A 25476-nucleotide genomic window follows, 5' to 3' on the forward strand; every position below is an offset into this window, starting at 1 on the left:
GGTGCTGAACAAAGCATTACAGTCTCATTGCTGCGGGTGGCTGAGGACAGTTGAATGGATGCCTGTATTCAGGCAGAAGTCGCCAGCACAGGTGTCTGGGTGGCTGAGGTCATGTACTTGTTGCCAGGTTGCATTCAGCCCTGAGCAGATTTGCTGTATGTGTTGCTCAGCTGTAACATGCTTTTCTTGAGCTTTGGGGACTGACTGTCAGGAAAAGGAAATAGGTTTTATTTGTATGACTGCTACTAGGCAATACCCTCCTCTGAACGGAGTATTTTCATAGCTGGAGGGAATGGTCTGCTTGCAAGGAGATGTGCTGAAAGGCTCCCAGATACTCCAGATTGAGAAGGCTTGCAAAGTGAGAATGAAATCCTGCTATTTTTGAAATATGTCAAGTGCATACGGCACAAGAACAGAACATTGTCTCCTGTGGTTTTGTGGAGGCTGTTTCAACTCTTTCAAGATATTAATTTTATCTACTTAATTGTTACGAGGTTTCATTGCATCGTGCTTGTAGCAGACTGGCCAGAGAAGGGACAGTAATACCTGGTTTATGCTACTGTGAGATGTCAGCTGAAACACTGTCCAGACTTTTATGTTATCTTCAGCAATTCTGAGTGTTCCTCAGGTCCTCCTTACATAAGTATAATAGTAAGGGTTGGGATTTCTTGTCTAAGGACAGTAGTTATCTGGCAATGGGATCGGTAAAGCTGAAGGACACAAATTTTACTGAAGGGAAGAGACTCATTATTACCATGCTTTTGGTTTGTTCTAGTCACTGCAGAAAAACTCATGTTTTCAAAGCTCCTAATGCATGGCACTGTGTAGAAGGAAGCAGCAGTGCTGGGACATTTGTGTCAGCTACTCCCACTCACAATCCCGATATCCTCCAACCCCCTTCTTGCAGCTATTCATGTGCTAGGGCCAGCAACTGTTTCATGCAAGGCACATCTGAACTGAAGGCCTCAAAAGAGCCATTTCATGCTTGACTGGATTTTCTAATACAATCTGCAGAGAGAGAGAGAGAGGAAAGAGAGCAAGGAAGGCTTGTGTGTACATAGGCATTGCCTTTGAGTATATGTATAAAATACAGTACATTTAGTTCCAGCTTGCAGCTGTGGGTGGCAAGTGAAAGGTGCAGACGTGAGGGGGAAGAGAATTTCATTTTGAAAGGAAGAAACTATTCTTCCACCTTGAAAAAGAGGCTTTCTTTGCTCCTCTGTTTCTCGGCCAAATGAAGATGTGGGACCCCAGGGCAACACTGGCAACTGGTACCAGAGATGTGTGTAATGTTATGGCTGAGTGGGTGATGTGTGTAGAGAGCTTTCTGTGTACAGACCATGACAGTGTGTGGTGAATGCAGCTAAGGAAACTGGTGAGTAAGGATGCTGTTCACAGACATCTTAATGGTGGTCCCAGAAAAGTTTTCTTCTTATGTTTGCCTGTCCTATGACCGCTGAGGTGCTGCACACCAGCTGTTAGTGTGGTGGGTTGCTGCATCTGCACAACTGTTGTGATCCCCACTAAATATTTTGGAACCGTATATGTGTCTCCTCTGTCACTTTATCAGCTTGATATTTATATCTTTATTTATCACCTCATTTGCATATTTATTGCATTGCAGTTCTGTTTCTGGCCATTTTGGAGCCAGCCATGGTTGCTTTGTGGCACGGACATTTAGATCTTCCTCAGTTTCCCATCAATTTACGCTACTGTAGCATCTAACATTTAGACGTTGAGAGGAGTAAGGTTCAGCTCTGCCAAGTTCGCTGTTTCCTGATGGAAGTTCTGCTCTCATTGTCTGGGAAAAATGGGACAAAGGGCTGAAGTATAAGGAGAGCATCTAGATTCCAAATACATGTTTTGCAGTTGGTTAAATTAGATGGGCTGTTAACTTTCTGGGGGGGGGCGGTGGGGTGGTGGTGCCTGGAGAGAATCCCAGTCAATCATTTGAGAAAACTTCAGCTGAACTGAACTGGATGAGGTACTGGTAAGAGAGCTTTATGGATGAGTTACTGGTAAGAGAGCAATCCATCCATGTTTCTAGGAAGCTGAACCAGTCAGGTTTTTTTAAACTCTGGGATTTTGACATGTAGTTTTATGGTAGAAGCCCTACATGGAGCAATCTCTACAGGTCTGTCTTTGGTGGGGGTTGGCTGTGGGGAATAGGAATGCTCTGATTCATACATTTATATATTTATGTAGATTTGTAAATTTTGCAGATGAAAATGCTTTTGAGCATATTCCCTGAAGAAACAATAATTGCCATGCTGTAGTGCTTGCTGCAGTTCTAACACAAGACTTTAATTCTACCCCTTAGAGGAGAATATCACTTTCTGCAGACAGGACCCTGAACAAATAGAGAATGCAAAGTTTAACTCCTTTCCTCGACTGAAATTCCAATTTTCCTTGACATCCTCAGAGATGACAGTAAAACATAACTTCTTTCTTCACTTTTTTTCCCCCCCTCCTCCTGGCTTTCATTGTGCTTCTATCTTCTAACTTTTGCTGCATTTGAATGGCCCTTGCAATGGAGTTTGGTTTATTCCTTTCTTCATTTGCATTGGTTGTGTCAGCAGAGCTCTACTAACATTGATTGTTAGTAAGTAGTGAAAAAATATAAAATCACAAAAAGGAACAAATCTGATTTAGAAAAGACCTGTTAGGAAATGCACTTTATACAGTTGTTTGTCTTTAAAGTGTTATTGATGAAATGAAATTCCTCTCTAAATAAGCAACAGCAAGAGTACCAGAAATTAGAACACTAGTCACTGTAGTTGTTACTGCTAGTCCTAGGGAAGGCTGGACTTCAGTGCACTGAAGGAGATTGCATTTTCTGGAAGATGTGAAAAACAAAGGCTCTGCTAGCACCTAATCACAAAAGGGCTCTCTCCTAACATGCTTGACCTTGGGAATTATGTGTCCAGGCTACTGCTATTACCAGTTGCAGTGAACACCACATCTTTCTTTGCTGCTCATATTTGCCCCACAGGGTTTCTAGATGCAGTTAAATGGTTGTTGCACTTTTCCCCAGTTACATACCTTTCTGTGGCAAGTGCTATGGTTTCTGTAGACACAGTGCTTTGTGGTAGATGTGGGGGTTCTTCAGAGGTGTAACTTCTTCTCATTTCTTGCAATTGTTTTCTGATTCCTTGCAGAGGCCTCTATCTTGAGCTATGATGGCAGCATGTACATGAAGATCATCATGCCCATGGTTATGCACACAGAAGCAGAAGATGTGTCCTTCCGTTTCATGTCCCAGCGTGCTTATGGGCTGTTGATGGCAACCACCTCACGAGACTCTGCTGACACTCTGCGCCTGGAGCTGGATGGAGGCCGTGTCAAACTCATGGTCAACTTAGGTATCGTATAAACACCTTCCACTGCCCTCTTCACTATTAGTTTGGGCTTGTGATTAGTGTTTTTTTTTTAAATAATTTCATTTAATTTCTGTTGGTTTGATTGGATTGGATTGATTTCTAAAACAACAAACTTTTATAATTATATTCTCTTGCGGAGAGAAATTCTCTTCTGCATTGCTGCATGAAGATTTGCTGTCAGTTCTTCGTTATGGACAGTGTTGGTTTTTAAATCTTGAAGTTTTTAAGTTTCCTTTCTTGGTCTGGGACTGGTGAGCTCTGTGTGAAACATGCTACTTGGTCCATCTTTTGATCAGTTACATCCCTCATTCATCCAGCATCACTCAAAACAGTCAAAGGCAAACATGGAAAGGAAGCAAAATGGATATGGTGGCAAGCAGAAGCCCTGTGAACCCCCTGCCCTTTGCATAATTTGGTAGCATTTGATACAGCTTGCCATATTTTTTATATCTAATAAAAAAGCCTGGTGATTTTTGTTGTATCTTTATTAAAAAGAAAGTAACAATAGTAAAAGTGCATCCCCCTATCCCAAAGGGCTGTGTTCTGTCTCCTTAGAGTTATACTTTCTCAGAAAATAATTCAAAAAGACAATTAGAAACAAGTCCAACAATAACAACAACACAAAAACAATTGGGAGTGAATGTGCTATTAGATTAGCCTCAATTCATTTTCTTGACAGTCTTTAGGTATTCTACGGAGTGAAATTCTTAAAGAATGTAAATGCATGAGCTGAAGCTTTCTTTCACTTTTCAGTGATGCAGCTTGTTGGAGGAATACAACTAAAAAGAGTTTCTGACTCAAACAGGCAAAACTAACATCATAGTGCATAATCTTATACCTTTAAATGTGTAGGTTATTGTATGTGAAGGTTTGTGTATGGTCTGTTAGAATTTCTGTCAGCTTTCAAAGTTCTAAGGCCCACTGGAACAAGCTTTCACATTTTTTGTGCTAATAGTATCACCATCTTCAGAGCCCTTCAGAGCTGTGACTGTCAGGAGCAAACCATGTAGCAGCTTTGTTTGTGGAATATGTTGTCCAGCAGTTGTCCTCTGGAACAAGCTTGCTGTTTAAAATTGCATCTGGTGTCTTTTTTTTTTTTTTTTTTGCTTTGAAATTGTGAGCCAGGCCCTATTATTTTCTTTTTGAATAAGAAAGTGTAGAGAAGAAGATACGTCAAACAAGTTCATATCTCTTAAAATGAATGAGTGTCCATCTAAAAGTCTATAGAAACTCTTGCCTTTTAGTAAATAAAAGCAAAAAACCAACAAAACCCCCCCCCATATATTTGCATATTTGCTTTGCTTAGCTTGACTGAAGAAGCACAAAGCACTATTGAGTCTGTAGCTGCATAAGAGCTGTTGCTGTCTTATCCAGACTGGCCTACAGGACAGATGGAATAGATGAACTTCAACTATGACAGTAACTTCTCAAATAAAGAGAAACAGCACTCTGATGATAGCCATCTCTGCCTATATGAACTCTAAGCGAAGGAAAATTTCATAGATTTTCCAGGGTTTCTCTGGAGAACAGCTCAAAAGAACTGCTGTTGAGGCTCCTTACATGTGCAAAGAGAATCTTCCACAAAACCCCAGAGCATCTGTGTATATGTGTTTGCGTTTTCTTCTGATCTAATTAGTTGTTGCTAAAAATCAAGCAAAATGAGATTATATTTTCCCCATTTCATTTCTTGAAAATTATGGCTAGTTATTTTTTTCTCAGAAAATAAAATTAATCGCTGAAAGATTGGTAGTGGCATGATTCTGTTGGGGAAGTGATGGGGCAGCTGAGTATCTGCCCAACTCTACAGTATCCTCTTGTAGCCCAGAGCCAGTTCTTTTACTTTTCAAGCCTTAGTTTTTCTATTTGTTGAAAGGAGAATTCTTTGCACCCTGTGAGGGATGTGCTACTATTTTAGTAAGGACTGCTTTTATCACCTTTGGTATTCCCACATGAAAAGTACTACAGCATGAAAATTTCCAGACTTCATCAAAAATTGTCACTTTTTCTTCTGAGAAAGGTACCACTTGTTTGATTCTGTTATATCTTCTTAAAAATGAAGGAGAATTAGTGGAATTGCTCATTTGGGCATTCAGGGCCTCCTAGACTTAGACCCTAAGTAAATACGAGGAGGCTATATTTAGGTAACCCTGAATATATCTATTTTTTAAAGCTTACTCTTTCCTTTCCAGTTTTGATTATATTGTGCTGGCAGACAATATTTTCCCTCAGGGCCTGTCAACATTGTATGCCTGATTGGCATTGGTCACTTCTAGCACTCACTGGGGTTTTTTATGCCATCACCTAGCGTAGGGGTGGACTGCTCAACTCTTACTGTCTGGCACCTAAAAGATGTGGCTAAAGATTTGACAGATGGCCTACACATGTTTGGGAAAGAGGTGTTGTTGACAGCTTAATGCAGGGACAAAATCTGTGAGCAAACCCCTGTGTAAACTGAAGGCTGGTTCTGTGTAGTAGCAGACTGAAGCAATGTGTATGCCACATTTTGCCAGCTTTTCAGCTGGAAATTTTTGTGAGGTTGAATATTCCCCAAAGTGACTACAGGCTGGATCAGTGGAAACCTGTCAGCACTCTTCTATATCTGACTCAACAGAGAGGCAGTTTAGACTGTTGGAACGCACACTGAGCTTCACCTCTCCTTTCTTCAGATTTATAAAGCTGTCAGATAATGTCCTTGAAACAGAACTTTCCTTCTACCAAAACAGCAAAGTTACTTTGCTGTTGAAGAACAGAATTTGAGGAGGAATCACCTTACCAGAGCCATTCATTTCCAGTTGTTTACTCTAAGTCACAGTAACTCTGTATGGAGACCGTTCATAGCCCAGATGTCACAAATGAGAACCAAATCTTTATCCAACCTTGCCAAAATCTCCTTACCCGTGAGAAACAGTCATCAACACCACCTCTGAAGACCTGAATATGCTTGGTGCTTACTAGCTATGTGTCAGTATCCCCTGAGGGTCTAACCTGTGATACATGTGTGTAAACAAGGACTGTTTTGAGGGGTGAGTTAACTGTGCTTTTCTTGTAAGTCATTTAATACTATTACTAAGAGCTGTCTCTTTCTTCTCTTCTTTGATCTATTCCATTAGATTTCTTATTATCATTTGTGTCTTTATTAAGGTCTTTCCTATGTTGTTTTTTCTTTTCTTTCTTTTCTTTTTCTTTTTTTTTTTTTTTTTTTAATCTTCTGTGTGTTTCAGTTGTAAAGCTTTCCCATACCCCATCAGCCATGGTAAATCAAAAGATGGTATTCGACCCTTCAAAGGCCTGAAGCCTGCGGCCCGCACGGCAAACAGCCCTGAGAACAGAGCATACGGAGCAGCCTGCAGGGGCTGGCATATCCCTCTCACCCCTCAGCACTCAGTGTCCAAGCCAGTCAGGGGAGAGAGATACAGCAGGTGTGGGTGGCCATGGGCAGCTGGGGGCTTGCTCTAGAAGGTGGGAGGGAAAGGAAGAGCAGCAATGAATAGTTCTCTAAGGAAGGGGCAAGGAAGTTGCTTCAGACCTTTCCACTGTGGGTGCCAGAGGCCCTGAAAATCTTCATGTTGACAGCATGACTATCAGTAGTTTTGAGTTTTTGTTGTGTGAAGAATAGAAATCTGAATGTGATGCATATCTCACTTCTGCTGAGAAGGATTTTGAAGAAGTGGGTCTGGAGTGGAAGGAGAGAGAGAGAGAGAGAGAAATTAAGCAAATCATAGCTTGGAACATGCTTGGGAATAATTTTTGATGCTGAGATGATGTGCAGAAAGGGAAAGAAATGGCTGGTCTGATAGGGAGATCCACCTTCACATTTTTCCTCCCATTGATAAGTGGCAGGGTTATAATGTTGTACTGACTTTTACTTAAGAATATTTCATTTTTTTTTCTTCCTGGCCTGGTCACTGGTGATGAGGATATTCAGGTCACCGGTCACTAGGATAAATACGTCCTGTCTCCTCTCATTTAAGGAAGTGTAACCATCCCTCTCACCTATCTTTTCCTAAGCTAAATCCTGAGGGATGTCAGAGCCACCTTTGCCCATCCAAAATGAAGGTTTTTTGTCATTTCTACATACAAATAGTGCAAGTAGGAGAGAGACAAAGAGCCTCAATATAATGTTGGGTAAGTATGCACAGGACTTTATCTGGTTTTCCCATAGGAAATAACTCAGAGTGAGCTTAGAAACAGTTTTTTGTCCTATTCTTGCCTAAAAGTACTCTTCCTTAGCCACACATGGCTGCTCATCCAAAGGAAAAACCATTTTGTTCTCACACAGCAAAGGTGACTTTCTTTCTTGATTCAAGGATAAAACAGCCTGGAGCCTTAGCAGCATCAAATAAATATTACTATTTTCAGACAAAAAGATACAGGTGGTAAGAAGCACAGGCCTAAATTGCAGATGAATGTTTGCTGCTAAAGATACCTCAATTCAAACAATGGATCCCTTGTGTTAGCTAACTGCAGTCAAGCTATTTAACCTTTTGGAAGGAGACTGTCTTTGGCCCGTTTTCCAAGTGATATGCCCAGATTCCATCTGAGCACTGAGGAAGGAGCTTCTGGTTTACATTAGACAATTAATGAAAAGAAAGTAACTGCAGAAGGTCTTCCCAGCTAATCCTGCTCCTCATGCAGTAACAGACTCTACTTTCACTTCCCTACTATCCACCACATTCCTCATCCAATTGCTGAACTGGCAGGTGACTGGATTTACAGTTGTTCAGGCATACTCATCTCCAAAACCTATCTCAGAAATAAATACTGATAACAGGGCTGAGTGCCCCAGATGATGATTCCCAGAAGTATCATTGGCCTGGTACTGTGCAGGAGGAATCCCAAGGAGTTTTTTAAATTATTCCTGAATTAACCAGATGCTGCTGTTTTGAGCACAAAGACCAGACTACACCTGCACCCTCACCACCAGGAAAAATCTCCTCTGCTTTGGATTTGTACTGTTGTACTAGTTATGGGGGACATAAGTGTTTTCTTCCTTTTTAAAAACTGATTTAAGAGAGAGAGAGAACAACTTCATGTATTAATGTTTTTGGAAAATTTTTGGATTGCTTTTGGCAAGGCTCAAAATTGAGGCAATGAACAAGAAACCTATGTATTTTCTTTGATGGTAGTGTGGATGGTATTTTGGTGCTGGTGTAGCTCTTAGCTGCCCTGCAGGATCCCCACTGACGCAGTTAAATGAAACCTGGATGGGGAGCTGGTTCCTTTGGAGTGCACCTGGGCATTTCTGTCTGGCACCCAACTGCATGGCATTGCAGACTTTGTGCTCACAGTCTGGAGATGTAATAGTGCTGTGTACTTGCCAGGGAAGCCCTCTCAGTGGCCTGGACTCTCATCCTTTGAAACAGGAATCTCGCAGCCAAGATAAGGGCTACACTGGTTTTCATTTTGAAACATTTCCCCCTTCACCTGGAGTAGCGTTTCAGCCTGAGGGTAAGCCCTAGGACGTATAGCTATTTTGGGATCACTGAAAAAACCCAAAAACCCCAAAACACAACTCTGCAGTCATCAACAAAAAAAAAGTAATTTTAATCTCTGATGAATGTTGCTGAGGACCAGCCATATTTCCCTTTCTTGCATACTTGCTCTTCAGTCCATAAGAAATTCCCATGTTGTTCCAGCTGTAGCAACTCTCTTGACCTCGCTTGCGATGAGACTTGAGCATCTCTCTTGCTGTGACTCTCCATCAGGTCAGAGAGGGAAGTTCCCTTGCATGTACTTCAGAGCTCCCTTTGCCCCACCCAACTCCTATAAGGGATATAGCCACCACTGTATGGTGATCGTAGCAGTTGCTCCAGGGCTGTTTGCTCCCACTTTTCTGTTGCGGTTGACGACACATGACAAACCTAATCGCACAAAACCAAACCCAGATTTTCTCAGGAGAAGTTCTGCTTGAAAACAGACTCTCTCTGGCTATGTTACTCCTGATTGGTGTGTCCCTGCTCATTACAACTCTTTATTATTTATAGACTCTTGTTCTTTCCCCGCCTTCATTTTTTAAGAACTGTGTTTAGTGTCAGCTGCTGAAGTAATTTTTCTACATCTGTCTGAGCGAACATAAAATTCGTCCAGTTAAGAAGCAAACTGCATTATATTTCTCTGTATTTCCATTCTATATAATCTCCCTTGCTGGGCCATATCTCTGTAATAAATACAACCATTTCTGGTGATTAAAGCTTTAGTTGTCCAGACAAGGTGCCTACTAGCATGGTGCTATTATTCATGGCCTTGATTTCCCGAGAAGGTCAGCATAGCCCAAGATATGTAATAGCACTGATACGATAGCTCTCACCCATGTTAGACACCACAGCAGTGGATGTTCACAAGGCTGCAAGTAGGCATTAATAAGTGAAAGATCCTCTTATGGATCATATCCTGAGATATGCTGAGCATTAGTGTGTTAAAAAAGAGAAGCAATGCTCAGAAGCCCTCTAGCTCAGGGTCTCCTACTGCAACTTGCTTTCTTTGTGCAGACTCCTCAGTTACCATTTATTAGATTCCACAAGCACAACTCTGTTTTTCTCTCCATGTACCTCTCTTTGTCCCTCCCTTGCCTGTAACCTCTGAATGAAGCAGGGCCAGCAAAGGTTCCCAGATCTGCCACTTCACTGTCCATTTCATCTTCTTCCTGAACGTTACAAGCACCCCATTCAGTCTTAGCGTTCAGACAGCAAGATGAGATTGGGCTCTGAGGAACTGGCAGGCCTGGGGGCCTTTGAAAGAAACCCCCCCTCTCCCTGCCAAGCCCAAAAAAAAAGTATTCCCAACCTCCAGAACTAGCTGAAATCTGGGCTGGGCGTTCGTGCGGTTAGCTGTTTGCAAGTGGCCATTTTATGACAGGACACAACAGGGCAGTATATTAACCCTTTCCTCACCTGAGCGGACAGTGTCAAATGTGTCTGTGCACATACTAAAAAGTGTTCTGGGCTGGCTTTTGGGGGAATGAGAAGAGGGTCTGTCTTTGGGAGAGCTGGAAAGGGTTAAATATTGCACCAACAAATCTCATAGGCTGATTTTACAGGTATTCTGTGTTGACAGATGGTGTATTTTTGCAATAACAATAAGAATTAATGTAAAAGAAACCAAGTGTAAAGGTTCGCTTTGAGCTTCAAGCTTCTTAGGGAAATTGCTGAAGGTCTCTAAAAAGCAAAAATGACACTTGAGTATGACTTGTGTCTTGAGGGAGATTTTTATGCCTTAATTATAAAATTTTTAATTGTAATTCACATCAGTTCATGGTCTGGAGTGGAAGATAGTCTTAGATTTGTAGGTTTCTATAAAAAGGAAAGAACTTTCTGTGTCAACATGTGGATATGTATGTATATTGGTATATTTCTCTATACATATGTGTATATATATATGTGTGTATATATATATATTTATGTAACAGATATTTACATAGAATATACTGTACATATACACCCACTCCTGAACTTGTACAGACTGTATATAAGTATAAAATGGCCACATCTCTTTGCGTGTGTCTGTCCCCGGAAGGGTGGACTGATTGTTTTTGGATGTCTGCAGCTGTTACCTTGAAGGATGCAATTTCATCTTTCATTTATTTTTCCCCATCTAGACTGTATCAGGATAAACTGTAACGCCAGTAAGTTTTCCCTCAAGTTTCATTTTGTTCTCTTTCTATATATATTAAAATAACTTTATTTTCTTTGCTGTTTTATAAGCTGTTTTTCTTTTCTTTTCTTTTTTTTTCTTTTCTTTAAAAATAATCTCCTGAAATTGATGGGTGGGATATGAAGCTGGAGAGGGAGGAGGGAAGATTTTAAGGTGACTGTGTGTGGCAAATTTTGTATTAGGTTTCTCCAAGGAGGAGATGAACTGTTATTTCATAGCTTTGCAGAAGAACACCTGAGGAACCTGATGAGCTGATACTATATTTCACTGGTAACCTGTTGGCTTTATGAAAACTTTTAAAGAACCACATAAGAATAACAACAGGTACTGTATGCACCTCTCCACTACAAAACGGCATGCATATTTAAAACCAAAACAAAACAAGCTTCCAACTCTTGCTTTATTACAGAATGGTAGCAACTTAACATGACATTTATTCAAAGTAATTTTTATTTGGGTATAGAATGAAAAAAATTAGATCTTACATTTAGAGTATATTATATATACTTCATATATATATGTATATATATGGCATTTGCCACTCTTAGGTTTCTATAAGAAATTCCATCTGAATCTCTGGGTCACTGAAGATTCCTTTCAGTATGTAGAAGTGGGGAGGAAGGATTATAAAATGTCTGTGAAAAATAATAGTGAAAGATTATGTCCATTTCTAGACTGACTGAGCAAGCCAAATCTTTTTCTGTTCTACTTCAAAGAGTTGATCAAAGTTGATGTAGGCCTCAAAGTAAAACCCACTCCCCAAACAATGGAACTGTTTATCTCTCAAGTGTGCTTTGAGGCTTATCTGAAGTTGTAACCAGGTTCCTGAACTGGCAGATCCTCTGTATTAGAGTTTATGTGTAAGTATTTATGAAGGGTCAATGCCAGCTGATTGAGAGCCTACTTTGCACGAAACTGTGAGCAATTAGTTTTTTGGACTTGGAAAGTGGTTCATGTGAGCCTGTGGCTGGGGGTAAGCCCTAATATACCATAGAAGCTTGTTCATGATAATTTACTTGATTTCAATTATTAAATTGTTATCTCAACCCACATATTTTACCTTTTTCCAATTTTCCTCCTCATCCCACTGATGGGAGGAAGGGTGTAAGCAAGCAGCTGCATGGTGCTTAGTTGTTGTATGGAATTAAATTGCTACAAGTGGGATAAGTCAATGTATGACTCAAATCTTGACAGGTCTTGTTGAATTCCTTTTGCTCTTCGAAGTTTTCACACTAAATTTCAAGATAGAATGTGCAATAGGGAAAAGTGTCTTCAATCTGGTAGCTGAGATTGCCAGAATTTACATAGCAGTGGTGAGGACATTTGCATAAAAATAGGATCTTTTGCTTCATAAGAGTTCATACGCTCTTGCTGCTTTAGCTGCCTGTAACTCTATCAAAACACTTGCCCCATAGTTCTTCTTGATGTGTGTCACCTGAGGATTCATGTCATTTCCTCTGGTACTGGACAACAATCTGATGTTGTCAACATCTTCAACTCTTGATGACAGCTGGCTGTTTAAAGGCTTAGCTATGGAAAACTATCTTCAGGTGGGAAGTCAGCTTTAGTAGCAAGTAGCAATTGTCTGTTTTTCATGCAAATAAAAAGCTAGCACTAATTGGAAGAAACATTAAAAAAAAAAAAAAGGAAAAAACAGGAAAAAGAGAATCATATAACAAGAGCAGTGGGCAGACAGTTTGAATTCAATGTTTTTGTTAGTTTCCCCATAAGCATCAAAACATCTTGAATCATTTTGCTACCATGCATTTTTAATAGTTGAGCGTGTTGCATTTTTAAATGCAGTCTTCCCCTGAAGGTTTACATTTATTTCTTTATTTAAAACACATTGGATCTTCCTAATTTATTTTTTATGATGCTTTGCTGAAAATGAGCTTGCCTACTCTTAGTCCCTCCAAGACCTTGGTTTTTTTGCTGCCTGTTGCAGTAACTCAGGTCAGCTGTCCTGTTTTCTAGAGGGGAACCTGCTGGGGATTGGTGAAAACTATACCCTTGAATGAATAAAATATAGTTAGGCAGAAGTAGACCAAATATCACTGTAAGCATTCCTGCAGGCACACTGACATTTACTTGTGCAGAGGGAGTTATCCAAATACAGACAGGTCTGCCAGGGTCTGCTGAAATGAGCAGAAGTGTTTTAAAGTAACTTGAGAAATGGGATTCCCAGCAGCTAAGAGTTTCAGGTCAAGCAGTTGCCACTGGTAACTGAATACAAGGGACCCAGTCCATGGTTCTAAAAGTAAACAGAGCTGTACTTTTGGGGTTTTGTGGAACACATAGCTTAAGAACCCACTTCTTCAAGTGCTGAAGCTCATGCTGTTTGATAGGAGTCTTGCATATTGTTCCAGGTAAGCATTTATACTTGCTCTTAATGTTCATTGAAAATATTGAGGGCTTTTCTCTTATGTATCTTTGGGCTATTGTATATCTGATGCAAAATATTGTTTTCCATCATTTCATCTTACCTTTTCTCTGTGTTTCATCACTGTTGTAGTTCACAGTCTTTTACTCTGTCTGTTCTTATTGTAATACTCATCTCGTCCTTTCCTTTCACACTTGAAGATACCTGAACTGATCTTTTCTGTTTCTGCACGTTTAGAAGGACCTGACAGTGCTTTTGCTCACACATTGGTAGCTGTATAGTAACTCTCTTTTCCTGTGAGTGTGAAATCGGCACAACCAAAAGCAGGACCAGGATCTCCAAATAAACTGTGTGAAGGTGCATTGAACGATTCTGTAACATCATGCAGACATAATGGATAGCACAATTTTGTTGGTTGGATTCATGGGGAAAATAGCTTTAGTCTAAATAGGTATGGTCTGAATATGTCTCTTGGATTTTTGCCTACATGTATTTTATTTTTCTAAGTAGAATTTCCTAAGAAAATTGTCCTTCCCCTGTAAACTCTTTATTAAAATGTGTTGTTCACTTTGAAGAAAGCTAAAGTTGTGATAGTTTTATAGTTTGTGCCACATCTGGTGCTCTGATTTTTCTTTATCTTTTCAAAGGTACCTAGTCCTTAATTTCATTATTCCATATCCAGTGACCCCACTTCATATCAGATTAGATGCAGATAGTTTTCAGCATTCTACCCAGTATTAAGTGTGGAGAACAGAGCTGTGTGTGCTACAGATTTAGATTTCGGAGGTGTTTTCACTCTGTATTCTTTTTAGGCTACTACTCTTGGTCTAGTTCTCTCTCCTCACAAACCTTTTCATGTGGTGTGTCAGTATTTAGTCACATACTTTGACACTACATCTATGAGAAATCTGCCAAAAGTAGCTCCTTGGGACAGTGAACACTTCTGTCTTATTGCTTGTTATTTCATAATGAGGCCTTTTCTTCTCACTAAAGCATGCCAGACAAGCCATCATCTATTTTCATGTCACTTTTGATGCCTCAAAACTTCCAGATCTTTTTCTCTTACCTGTTGCTAAAAGCATAGATGGAAGAGGATAAAAAATAACTCTAATCACAGTTGATCCTGTGTCTCTGTGAGGTCTCACGTTTAGCATGTTGTTTGAAATCCAGTTAATTTTTGACAATAAAGACAGCTAGAATATGAGTTTGGTTCTCCTGTCTCAGTTGCCGTGCTTACTGTATTTAGTGCCTTCTTCAATGCAGTGTTAATGTTTCATTTTATTAAGTGCCACTGTAACAACATAAAATATGAATCTATGATGTGTAACTTTCTGGGAGAGGTTTCTGTATCATCATAAGTAAATAGGAAGCTGTGCTAACTCTAATCAAAATATTGTAAAACCAAGTGCACTTATCCAATTCCTAGTGATATTTCTGTCATTTTAATAAAATCTTAATAGAACTCTAACAAGAAAACATTATTTTGAAAGTGAAGCAGTATGATTGAACATACACATCATATTTGTGACTGTAGTATCTCCTAGCTCCATTTAAACATAATCAAGAAGAAATGAATGTTTATGCAGCCTGGAAAGTGTCAAGTCATTAGTATGTCATACTGTAGTGGTGAAAGCAAAGCTGGTGTCTGTCTGTAGCATCTGCACAGCCCAGCTGAGAATGATCTCACCTTTGAGCAGTCTCACACTTGGGATGCTGGTCTGGCCTCGTGCTGCTGCTGCACCACAGTGCAGGAGAAGGGAAGGGAGCAAGCCTGTCTTTGGAAGACTTTTCCTTCTGTCAGGGGATCAAAAGCAGTTCTCCCAGATATTTTGTCAGATGACAAGATAAGAATTCTGTTAGAGGAGAACCTGCCTTGCTGTATCCAACAGCCCAAGAGAGGTGACGCTACTGTCACTGCTTGTTGCCAGGTTCTATTTGTAGCAAGCTGAGGATGTGTTTTTGGCAGGACCATTGCTAGAGATCACACGCTTGCTCACAGACCCACAATCTTCCCAGTCTCTGGCAGCATGAACATCTGGGCCTGTTGACCCCATGGTCTGAGTCCAGTTGCAGCACTCACAGCCCCATACACCCTCATACACAGAGAATAAAGGGCCCTCACCCAGGAAAGACACAGAAAGTAATTTAATAAGAAGACAGGACAGGCTGCACTGATCAGATAAACATACTGATTAGCAACTATTCAAATGCCCAGCCCTTTCTATCCCCTTACACCTATATTTATTTTCCCACCCTTGCTCTTGCCAAAATCTCCTGAACTTCTCCCTTTTTGTGCCTTTTGTTTCTCCCCTAAACATCCCATAGTAAGTCCGTCTGACCCCAAACTGCTTTTGGCCGACATCACATATGTCCCACCCTCTGCAGCAATCCCCTTAATCCAAAAGGTGATATCAAGAGCTGGTCCAGCTATCATATAGTGATGAGTATCATGCTGGGACACTGGAACTAATGACTTTGCTGGGACAGCCCTGGGAGAGACCTGGACAAGGTTTTCATTGCTCAGCAGTCCGTGATTTGTGCTCCCACCTGCCACTGCGCCCCGTGCTCCTCTGGGCTTGTGCATATGGGCTCTGGTGGCCCGATGGCCCTGCACATAACCCAGGAAGATATTATTTGTGCTCCCCCTCCTGTTGTTGTCTCTCTGAGCTCCTTTGTGGATGTGCAGATGAGCTTTATTTTATAACACAACAAATTCCTCTTCCCTGTGGCAGCTACTACAAAGTGAGGTCTTTTGTCTCAGACTTTCTTGACTTTTTCAGCCCATTCCAAGTCTCCTGTGGGAAAAATACCCTCTTGACTTAATGTTGTAGTTTAGGAATGGTATTCTCCAATTTACTACTCCCACTACAAAGAAAACCATGAGCTGCTCCCCTCCCTCCCATTCAGTGGGAGACAAAAGGCAAAGATCACAGTTGAGATAAGAACCATTTATTGGAAACAGCAATGAGTTAAGAAAATGAACAGCAACAATACTAATAACAAAAAATGTACAAAGAAAGGGTGATTTACATGCAAAATGCCCACCAAGCCTGGGGCAATGAAAAACAATGGCAGACAGACCCTCCACTCACCACTCTTTTCCCATGACTGGAAAGGAACACTTTTTTCCCAAAAAGGAGAGACAGTCCCTTTCTCTGCCCTGGCAATGACATGAGATGGTATTTAATAATATTAGGGCCCTGGCCATGCCCACACAGCTGCAGGCTCCACACCTGCATGGCTACTGCAAAAAATTGACCCTGTCCTTAACCAAAACCAGGGTTGTTTGGTACCCCTACAAAATGAGGTAGTGCTTCTGAGATTATTTTTACAAAGACAGCAGCAGTCCATGCAATTATCAGTTGCAGCAGAGTGGATAAGTCCCTTTGGGGCTGGGTTCCACATGGACATCTTCCACCTGGGTGAGAGAGAAAAGGTAAAACACATGAGAAACTGCTCTGCTTCACTGATGTCTAGACATTGTGTCTTCTCTGTAGATTACATAGTGTAATTAGTTGCCAGAACATTCACTCCTTTTTTTATTCAAAGAACACAAAACTGAAAACTCATGCCTTAGGGTCTAGGAGGAAGCAAGTATTTTATATGTTATTAATTTTGTTTGAGAACAACCCAGAGAGAGCATCTCTAAGGAGGCTTTAAATAGTTAAAAAGACAAAAAGTGATCAGCACAAACACTGCTTGCTATATTGGGTGCCACCTGTTCTATAAATTTAAGGCCAAATCAGTGAGCCTTAAGGATCAGTGAATGTTGGATAAGAAGTGACTGGTAAAGCAGTACTAGTGATTGCCATTATTGGGTGCAGAACATTGGGTGTAATGAGCACAGGCTTTTCACAGTGGCTTTAATCCTCCTCATCCAGACAGTGCCATGGCGATTAAGGTTTTGCTGTGGCATAATTGGTTTCAGCAATCCTAAGATGCAGCTTGCGATATCACAAGGTCCCTGAATCCCAGAATATTTAATCTAGGCTACAAATGCAAGTCTGTGTTTGCTAGAGTTCAGCTAGGCCCAGCTGTTAGTTAACAGCAGTTAGCCTTCATCTTCCAGCTGATACTGTCCCATCCTTTGAAAGTCTCTATTCTGAGTCTTCAGTTCCAGTACTCAGGGAGGGACTTCAACAGGGCATCAGTACTGAGAGGTGGCAATGATGAAAGCAGAGCTTGGCAGAAAGTGCTCTGCATTATTTTTACCTAAATTGCTGTGGTGAGACCTAACAAGAAAGAAAACTAACCTTGGAAACTCAGCACTCATCTGTCAGGAATCAATGATCCACTTTTGGATAACAGCTCTTCTGGTTTACTGGCTATCATTCCTACCCCAGCAGCTTTTCTTGACTCCTTTTGACTTCTGAAAAGATTGTCTTTGTGTGTGTTGTATACTTTTATATATATAATTTTCAATTCCTGTAGCCTCTCACCACTTCCGTGGGATTGTAACTAAAAAAGAGAACTGTTTTGAAGGTCAAAACAAACCATATCAATCATTCTGTCAGTCACTAAGGTAGATACCCATTATTTAATGTTAGAAATGCTAATGAAGTATTGGCATCCTGGATGCTATAACAAAGATTACGAAATGTGAAAAGTTTGAGGTAGGGTTTTTTTTGTTTTGTTTTTTAGAGGAGAAAGATACTGTTGGTGAAGCTTGGAGTAAGCTAGGAAGAAGTCTTGTGGTGCTAGGTTTTGTTTAATGATACATTGAATTAATTAATTGTAGTCAGCAACATTTCTCTCTTTTATTAAACATACATTATTTATTTAACTATTTAAATTTATTTAAATATTTATTATTTATTGTGGCTTATATTATGAGTGTCCTTTCTCACATCTGGGGAAAACAGGATGCCTTGTTTCCTTTTTTCCTTTTCTATTGCCATATTTGCAGGATCTCAGCCAGGATGTCTGGAGAAAAAAAAAAGGCTTTGATAGAAAAACGTGTGAGTGCCTCAATTTGTTATTTTGGCCACTTGCCTTGTATAAATTGATTTGTGTTCTTTTCAGATCAGCTGTCATTGCTTGCACTTTCCTCAATGTTTTGATTTGACCCCTGTAGGTGGTTAAGCATCATGCAGCTGCTCTCTCACTCTCTGCCTGCCTGTGTGTTATCAACACTGTTTTGCTCACAAATCCAAAACATGGCACTGTGTGTGTTGCTATGAAGAAAATTAATTCCCTCCCAGCCAGATCCAGTACACTCAGGAAAAGAATATAGCCTTGAAATTATTTTGAACATTTTGATATAGAACTTAAAAAGGCAATGCTTTTTCTGCCATACAGTGAAATAGAGGGCTAAAGGTAGACTGAAACAGTGTCATTTATGGTGTCAAGCCATCAAGTATTTGGTAATTTCTTTTTCCAGTTCACTGATTTTCTTTTTCTACACAAGGCACTAAGTTTGAGCAAACTTGCTGTGTGTAGTGGTAGTATCACTAGAGTTACTAGAGTGGTAGTATCAGGGAGCTGTGTTGGAGTATGAAATGTGTAGTTTCCAGGATTAAGACATGTCAGGCTGTTGACTATCTTAAAATCAAATAGTGGCTGCATTAGGACTTAATTATTGGCTACTGTTTCCATGAATTAATATTCAGAAGGTTGATAACAATACAGAAAAAATGCCTTTCCGCAGCTGGGAGGTTTTTCCAGGTTTAACAGTCCTCACACACCCCACCTCTTTCAGCAGTGATTGCTACTGTCCTGCCACTGTGACCCATCACATTGCCTGTATTTTCCACTGCTAGGCTGGTTTGTCTGGCAAAAGGCACTGCTCCTAGAAAATTTCTCTCTGGGAGCAAAAAAATTGTGCACAAGAGTAAGAAGTTCACTTAAAAATATCCATTAATGCTTCTGTGCTTACATATTGGTTGGCTAAGAAGTGAGCTGGGGAAAGGTGAGCTGCAGATTTGTGGTCTGCCTCTGAAAGAAGCTTAGAAATGTTTACTGTTAGTGCAGGGACAAAATGAGTCACAGAGAACAAGAACCCTTTTTCTCCCAGAGGGGGAGTTGCTTGGTCAAGCCGGTGCACACTTTTGTATGATGCATATGGCAAGCTTGCATTGCTGCTGCATCTCTGGAAACTTGCCCTTAGCAAACCTCTCAGCAGTAATATTGTCTTTTCTAATGCCTTATCTTCTGCTCCTTTCAAAAACAAGGTGATTTTTGAGATTTCAGGGCCAAGAAGACAGTTGTTGTCTTCTTGCTGCTTTTGTGCAAAGGGAACACAATGCATGTGAAACCTTGATGGCACAAGGAACCTGACCAAGATGCCACAGATGTGTCTGCCAGTGGTGAAGATTCATTATATCATCATAAATCATTTTCTAACTAGTGGAAAATGTAATATGCTGGGCATTTTCAGTCTGAATGTGAAAAGTTAGAAAGCCTGAGAGAAGTTTTCAAGTAATTTTCCCAGTTAAATATCTTTTTCATTTGTGTCACTTCAGTGATTGCTTTATTAAGCAGTCATGAGAGCACACTTCATTCTGGGAAAATAACTTTTTCCTTTTGGTGGATTTCCCGGTATCCAGGCCTGACTATGAACTGGAAGTCAAATCACCAGGTAGAGTTTAAAGGATATCTTACTTTTTTTTGTTTGCTCATGAAACAGAATCACCAGAAAGCTTGAAACAAAACAGGGAAGTTATTATGCTAATTAGCTGTTAATGCAAGAGTAGGTTCAGGTAAGGGTTTAATTGTATATTAATAAACTGTTAGCATGCTGACGTAATTTAGATTAGTGTGTTTTCTGTTTCCATTTTTCTTGTAGGGGAATCTTATTTGAAATTATTCACCCCACAGTTTTGAACTAGTAGGGAAAAGAAGAAATGTAACTGGTGTTGCTTTTGACTCACATGAGCATCTTTCAGGCTTCAAGCTGTTGCTACTTTACCAAACTGTTATACAAAGCACTTAAACAAAGTTGCAGTCTTCCATCTGGCATGGTTCTCCTCCTGAATTCGTGGAGTTTAGTTCTTACTTCAAGAGGAGGGAGAGTGTTTGCCAAATTGTTCTGCTGCAAGCAAAACCACAAGCCTTTCTTAGCTGAGTTGGGGAAAGATGTCATACGTTTGATATCTCAATAGGCCCAAGTCCATTTGCATGCATGCAAGGCGTTCTAGATATTGAACAAATTCCCTACATTGCAGTTGGCAATGTGGAGTGTAGAGTTTGTAATGGCACAGGTTCTAATTTGAACAAAGTGGGTTTGCACATTCAGTGCAAGAGAAAAAACTGCCCGGTGCAAATGTTGCTAGAATTTAATAATTCTTTTTTAAAGACAGAAATAATATAAAAATGTTTTAATGCAAAGAGGCCCCTTGTAAGAGCTATAGAAATGTGACAGATTTTTTTCTTGGTAAGCTAGTAAGGAGTGTTTGCTTTGTAGGATAGTGAGTGAAGCCAGGAGTTTATAAAGGCTCTCACGGATTAAATATCCATTGCTGCTAATATGTAGCCAGTTCTACTGTGGAAAATGGCATCAAACATCATGTAGCAACTCTGAACTTTAATACAAGACAGAGGAAGCATATTCGTGGAGGGCTACAGAGATTTTTAGAGGTCAGTAGCCAGTTGGTGAAATCATACACTAGTTGTTACCACTATACTGCAGCTTTAATTGCATATACCCCAATTACATTGTTACCGTAGCCTATTCTGCCACCAAATCACATTCTCCCATGAAAATACCTGTAATGGTCCTAGAATTGCCAAAATATTGATGCCACAAGTGTGGATAGTATCACTCTTTTTTTCTCTTCTTTTTTTTTTTTTTTAATGGACAGAAACTAGCTTCATTTAGTTTTGTGTTTTCTTTTATTAAAAAGAATGAAAGTTTGTTACTTCCAATTTATTATATTATGATATTTTTCTGCTTAGGATAATTTTAGATTAAAGGAAACTTGCTTTCTAAATCATCATTGCCATTGAAAGCAGCACCAGTAAAATTGACCAGTTCTTGTTGTAATAAAGGTTTATAACATTTCACTGACTAGTCGCACTTTGATTTATTTCAAGCATATTAAAATGCAACAAAGCAGGTGGAGCAGCATAAAGACATTTAGAAATGCACAGAGAGAATAGTTTGTAAGCCCAACTGTCTGTGTGTGTTTATGCTGGGAATGCCAGTACCCACTTCAAGCAAACTTTTCTGACTCTGGTGTACTCCATGTGTGTCTTTGAGAGGGGGCTGAGCACCATCTCGTGGTGCAGCTGGAGATTTTGTAGTCTTCTCTCAGTTCATGTGCTGAGGAGCTTAAATACATCTCCAGAGTGATATGATCATTTTGTTTTTGCTACGTTATTGTTTTCTACCTGTGAAAGGTTTGAAGGTATGTTCAGGGTACTTTGAGAAAGCAGCAAAGATGACGATTATGTTAATTGGCAGAGCTGTGTGAGACTTGAATGCAAACAGGTGCTTGACAGCAGCACTGGGCTACTATATCTGTTATGCTCTACAGGAAGCACGTAGCTCTGGCAGCGTGGACTACCACGGGCCAGCACTAATCGGCACAGAAGACAACTGCGTGCTCTGATTCCTTGAAGTTGCTCCTTTTTGCCTCAGATGAAAACAGTTGATGCCATGCAGCTGAAGCTTTGTGCCTTAAATGCTACAAACACAAAAATGGGCACTGAAGGGACTGCCAGGCCATAGCAGAAGCTACTGTTCTGTGTCTCTGATAGCTGCAGCAAATCAGGTCATCCTAACTTCAGTGTTCTTTCCTAGGGCTTACATCCACATACTGTGGATACTATACTCCATTTAAAACATTTGTTTCTGCCACCTGCATCTGGTTCCAAAAGTATGGTTCAGGAAACCTAGGGATAACTAAGATAGGGCTTGATGTAATAAAAAAAGTGTGCATATGTAAGTTTGTACAGAACATCCTTAATAAAATATATAATTTGGAATACCTCTAGAAATGTTTAACACCTCCTGAGATTGGAAATTTCATAGAATACTATGAAGAACTGAAGTATTTTCTAATAATTCATATGGAAATGTGGATAATCCTTCATAATAGGAACAGCCAAGAGTGGACGTGGGGCAGCTAGGCTAAGAAGTTACAGAAAATATTTATTAAACCCAGTTACATTGTCATAGCTGATATTTAGTCACTCCTACCTAGGCATGAATTGAGAAAGGGGTTTCCTTGATTAAGTACTGAAGTGGCTTGGGTTCCTTAAAAGCATGTTAGCCCAGAGTTGATGGTAATGTGCTGTAGCAGCCATATCTGAATATAAAGGCTGTAGAAACCAAGGGCAGCCCATGGAAGGAATGATGTTGCTTTAAAGCCAAATCCTCAGCTGAAGCAGCTGGAACCTCTCTGAGAATTCTGAGTAGGAGTAATTAAACAAATAGATATGAAGTCCGTTTTAAGCTAATAATGGAATTGCATCTGATGTTCATTTCATAACAAAACCCCCGACTTTAATTTTCTACAAGATCTTGTGCTTTGCTTTACCATAAAATCAGTCTGTTAGTTTTTGAGCTGAGCCAAAGTAAACTTGAGAAATCATTGTATTTCACCCTTGCACAAAGAGTGACTCTAGCAAGGGAGCTATTGAAAAACAGGTCAGAGAACTTGGGCTCTGAAATTTGTTTAGGGAGCCAAAGGGCTGGAGAATGTTTCCTATGAAATTGCAAAGTGTGAATGTGGAAGGCGGAGTGTGGAAAATGTTACTCTGAATGAGTGCCAGCCACCTCCCTCACTATGGAAGATAGAAAAGTAAAAAAAATTTTTCTGTTTCAGGTAAACTTCGATGCATCATAAGGAAATATATCTTCCTTATTTTGAGAGGTATTTTTCTGCTTTCCCCTTCCAAGCAAAGCCTTTTTGTCCAATTCACTCAAATGGAGTTAAAATACACATCTATGCCTCTTTCTTGCACCTCTTTTTATAGTTTTCAAGTATCAATTATTTCTGTATTGCAAGGAGAAAAGAGCCAGCTTTCTGTCATTCTGATTGCTGAAACTATGGTTTTCAGTAGTCCATTAGGAGGTTATTAAAATGTTTTCTACTTTATGTTGCAGAGGTATTGAGTGTAGTCAGCCCCTGTCAAATTTCACAGGAATTTAGATGGCATTTGTGAAGAATCAAATCTTAAGCCCTTAAGAGATTTACTCCCAAATACTATGGGGAAATCTTCAGAACTGAAAATATGACAGGTGAGAGGTTCTGTATGTTTTTTTCCTGTTGTGAGGTAAATGAAATAAATCCAAGTTCTTGGTACAGGTATGTTTTCATGTTGGAAGACTTGTTGCCTAATTCAAACACTGTGATCTGAATAATTTAGGTCTGAGAAGACTGAGGCTCTCAGTCACTTAGCTTTGAATGCAAAACTGTGTGTTTTAACATATTACAGATTTAACTCTGGGGACCTGTCTCATGTTGAGACTCTGTGGGTAAACATGAACATGTTTTCATGTAAGATTTCTGCTTTTGCTTTTTCTGACTGGATCAGAAATGTAACAGAAACATCACTTTTCTGAGAGCTTTGGGAATATAGAAAAACTTAGAGATACCTGTAGAAGTGCAGTTCTGATAAACTAAAGGAGGGATGTGTAGTAAAATATTCTAACCTACTTCCCTTTTTTTTTTTTTGGAGGAACAGTAACTTTGTCCGAAAATGGACAAAGGTGTTGCTTTCTTTTGGCATCTCTTTTTGCGTCACAGCACCGAAAGAATATTTTATTCTGTTTCGTAGTGGGTTAAGATTTGAGCCTAAAATTAAAAATCCTTTCTGAGGAGTTCTTAAGCATACTTTTATCTGTAGAGTATTATACTGATGCTGATGATTTAAATACTTACAAGGCTGCCATAGTGGTGGAATTACTATCACCATGGAATTAGTGAAGGACAGAATGTGCAGAAGCAGTAGCAGTGACATTATGGGCTTTCAACCCTGCCCTAATACAGTACCATTATTCAGGCATTTCTGACAGGGATGGAAAGCTTTGTTACAGCCATTCAACCCTGGTGCTACTCTACAAGTTTTAGTAGAAAGAGGGAAGTATGAGCAGATAGATCATGCATTCTTGCTTGCTCTTGCTTCCTTACTGCACTAATAGGATATGGAGGGATCCAACTTCTACCTTTGTGAGAAGGATGTGACTGAATTTATTGCCAGTGCACTCTTTGGAAACCTGCAGACTGCATACTGATTGAAAGAAAAGTGCTTAGCTGCTAACTACAAGTAGACCTGAAACTGGTCAGTTAGGGATAAAACACTACCCATGAAATGTGAACACTGTTAATTGCATGTGTATGGTAAAAAACCTCATATTCAGTCTCAGGTGACAGCAGTTTCAGATCTTTTGCTTCTAGGTAGCAATAAGTCTTCTAAAACGGCAGTAGATCCAATGTATAACTTGTACAGATTTTGCTAGGGCAGAGGAAAATCTAGGAAGAAATTTCCCAAGAGCATTGAAATCACAATTCAAAATCAGCACTTTTTGAAGAAAATTATCTGAAGTACTAGCAAAACCCCTGGCATACAATTTCCCTGGCTACAAACACAGAGGTGAAACAAACCCTACTTTCTAAGCATCAGAGACTAAGGAAGTTTGAGTCAGTTCTTATTGTCATTGAGTAAAGATAATCTCACAGTGGAAAATCAGGTGGTGATTAGTGTTGTACCTTGTTCTGCTTACTGTTAGTTTATAAGAATACTATTAGTGAACATGTCATAAGGTTCATTGTGCTGTGGAACTGTTGATCTGAAGAAACATGTTTCTCACTCACTTTATTCACCAGTCTACTGCCCCAGTTCTGTTCCTGTTTGGTTGATCCATACTTCAAACTTACTTTCTTCGAGCACTAAGAATTGTATCTATAGCTTCTAGGATTTCCACAAAGGCTAGGGATGGAGCCTAACATCCCAGATAGTGCTACCCAGTCCTACCTCACTTCCACAGCCTTCTACTGTGGCAGCTCTTGTATGTTCACGGGCAAGAGAGACCAGAATACTTGTATTTGGAAAGGATAAGGCAGTTTTGGTAGGTGAACTAATTTACATCCATAACCTGATTGCTACCTAATATCAGAGAAT

At 39.9% G+C, this 25476-nt stretch overlaps 1 protein-coding gene across 1 annotated transcript in view; it reads left to right on the forward strand.

Moving 5' to 3' along the window:
* Positions 1-25476, forward strand: part of LOC121672812 (neurexin-3-like) — a 69728-nt gene that overhangs the window by 37642 nt on the left and 6610 nt on the right. Inside the window, exons 3-4 of the mRNA XM_042045712.1 lie at positions 3159-3362; positions 10975-11005. Of these exons, the coding sequence (XP_041901646.1) occupies positions 3159-3362; positions 10975-11005 (235 nt within the window). The remainder of the gene's footprint in view (positions 1-3158; positions 3363-10974; positions 11006-25476) is intronic.

Source organism: Corvus kubaryi, unplaced genomic scaffold (genome assembly GCF_017639235.1).
Source record: "Corvus kubaryi isolate FWS band 111438036 unplaced genomic scaffold, C.kubaryi_AGA036_p1.0 64980, whole genome shotgun sequence".
Taxonomy (NCBI): domain Eukaryota; kingdom Metazoa; phylum Chordata; class Aves; order Passeriformes; family Corvidae; genus Corvus; species Corvus kubaryi.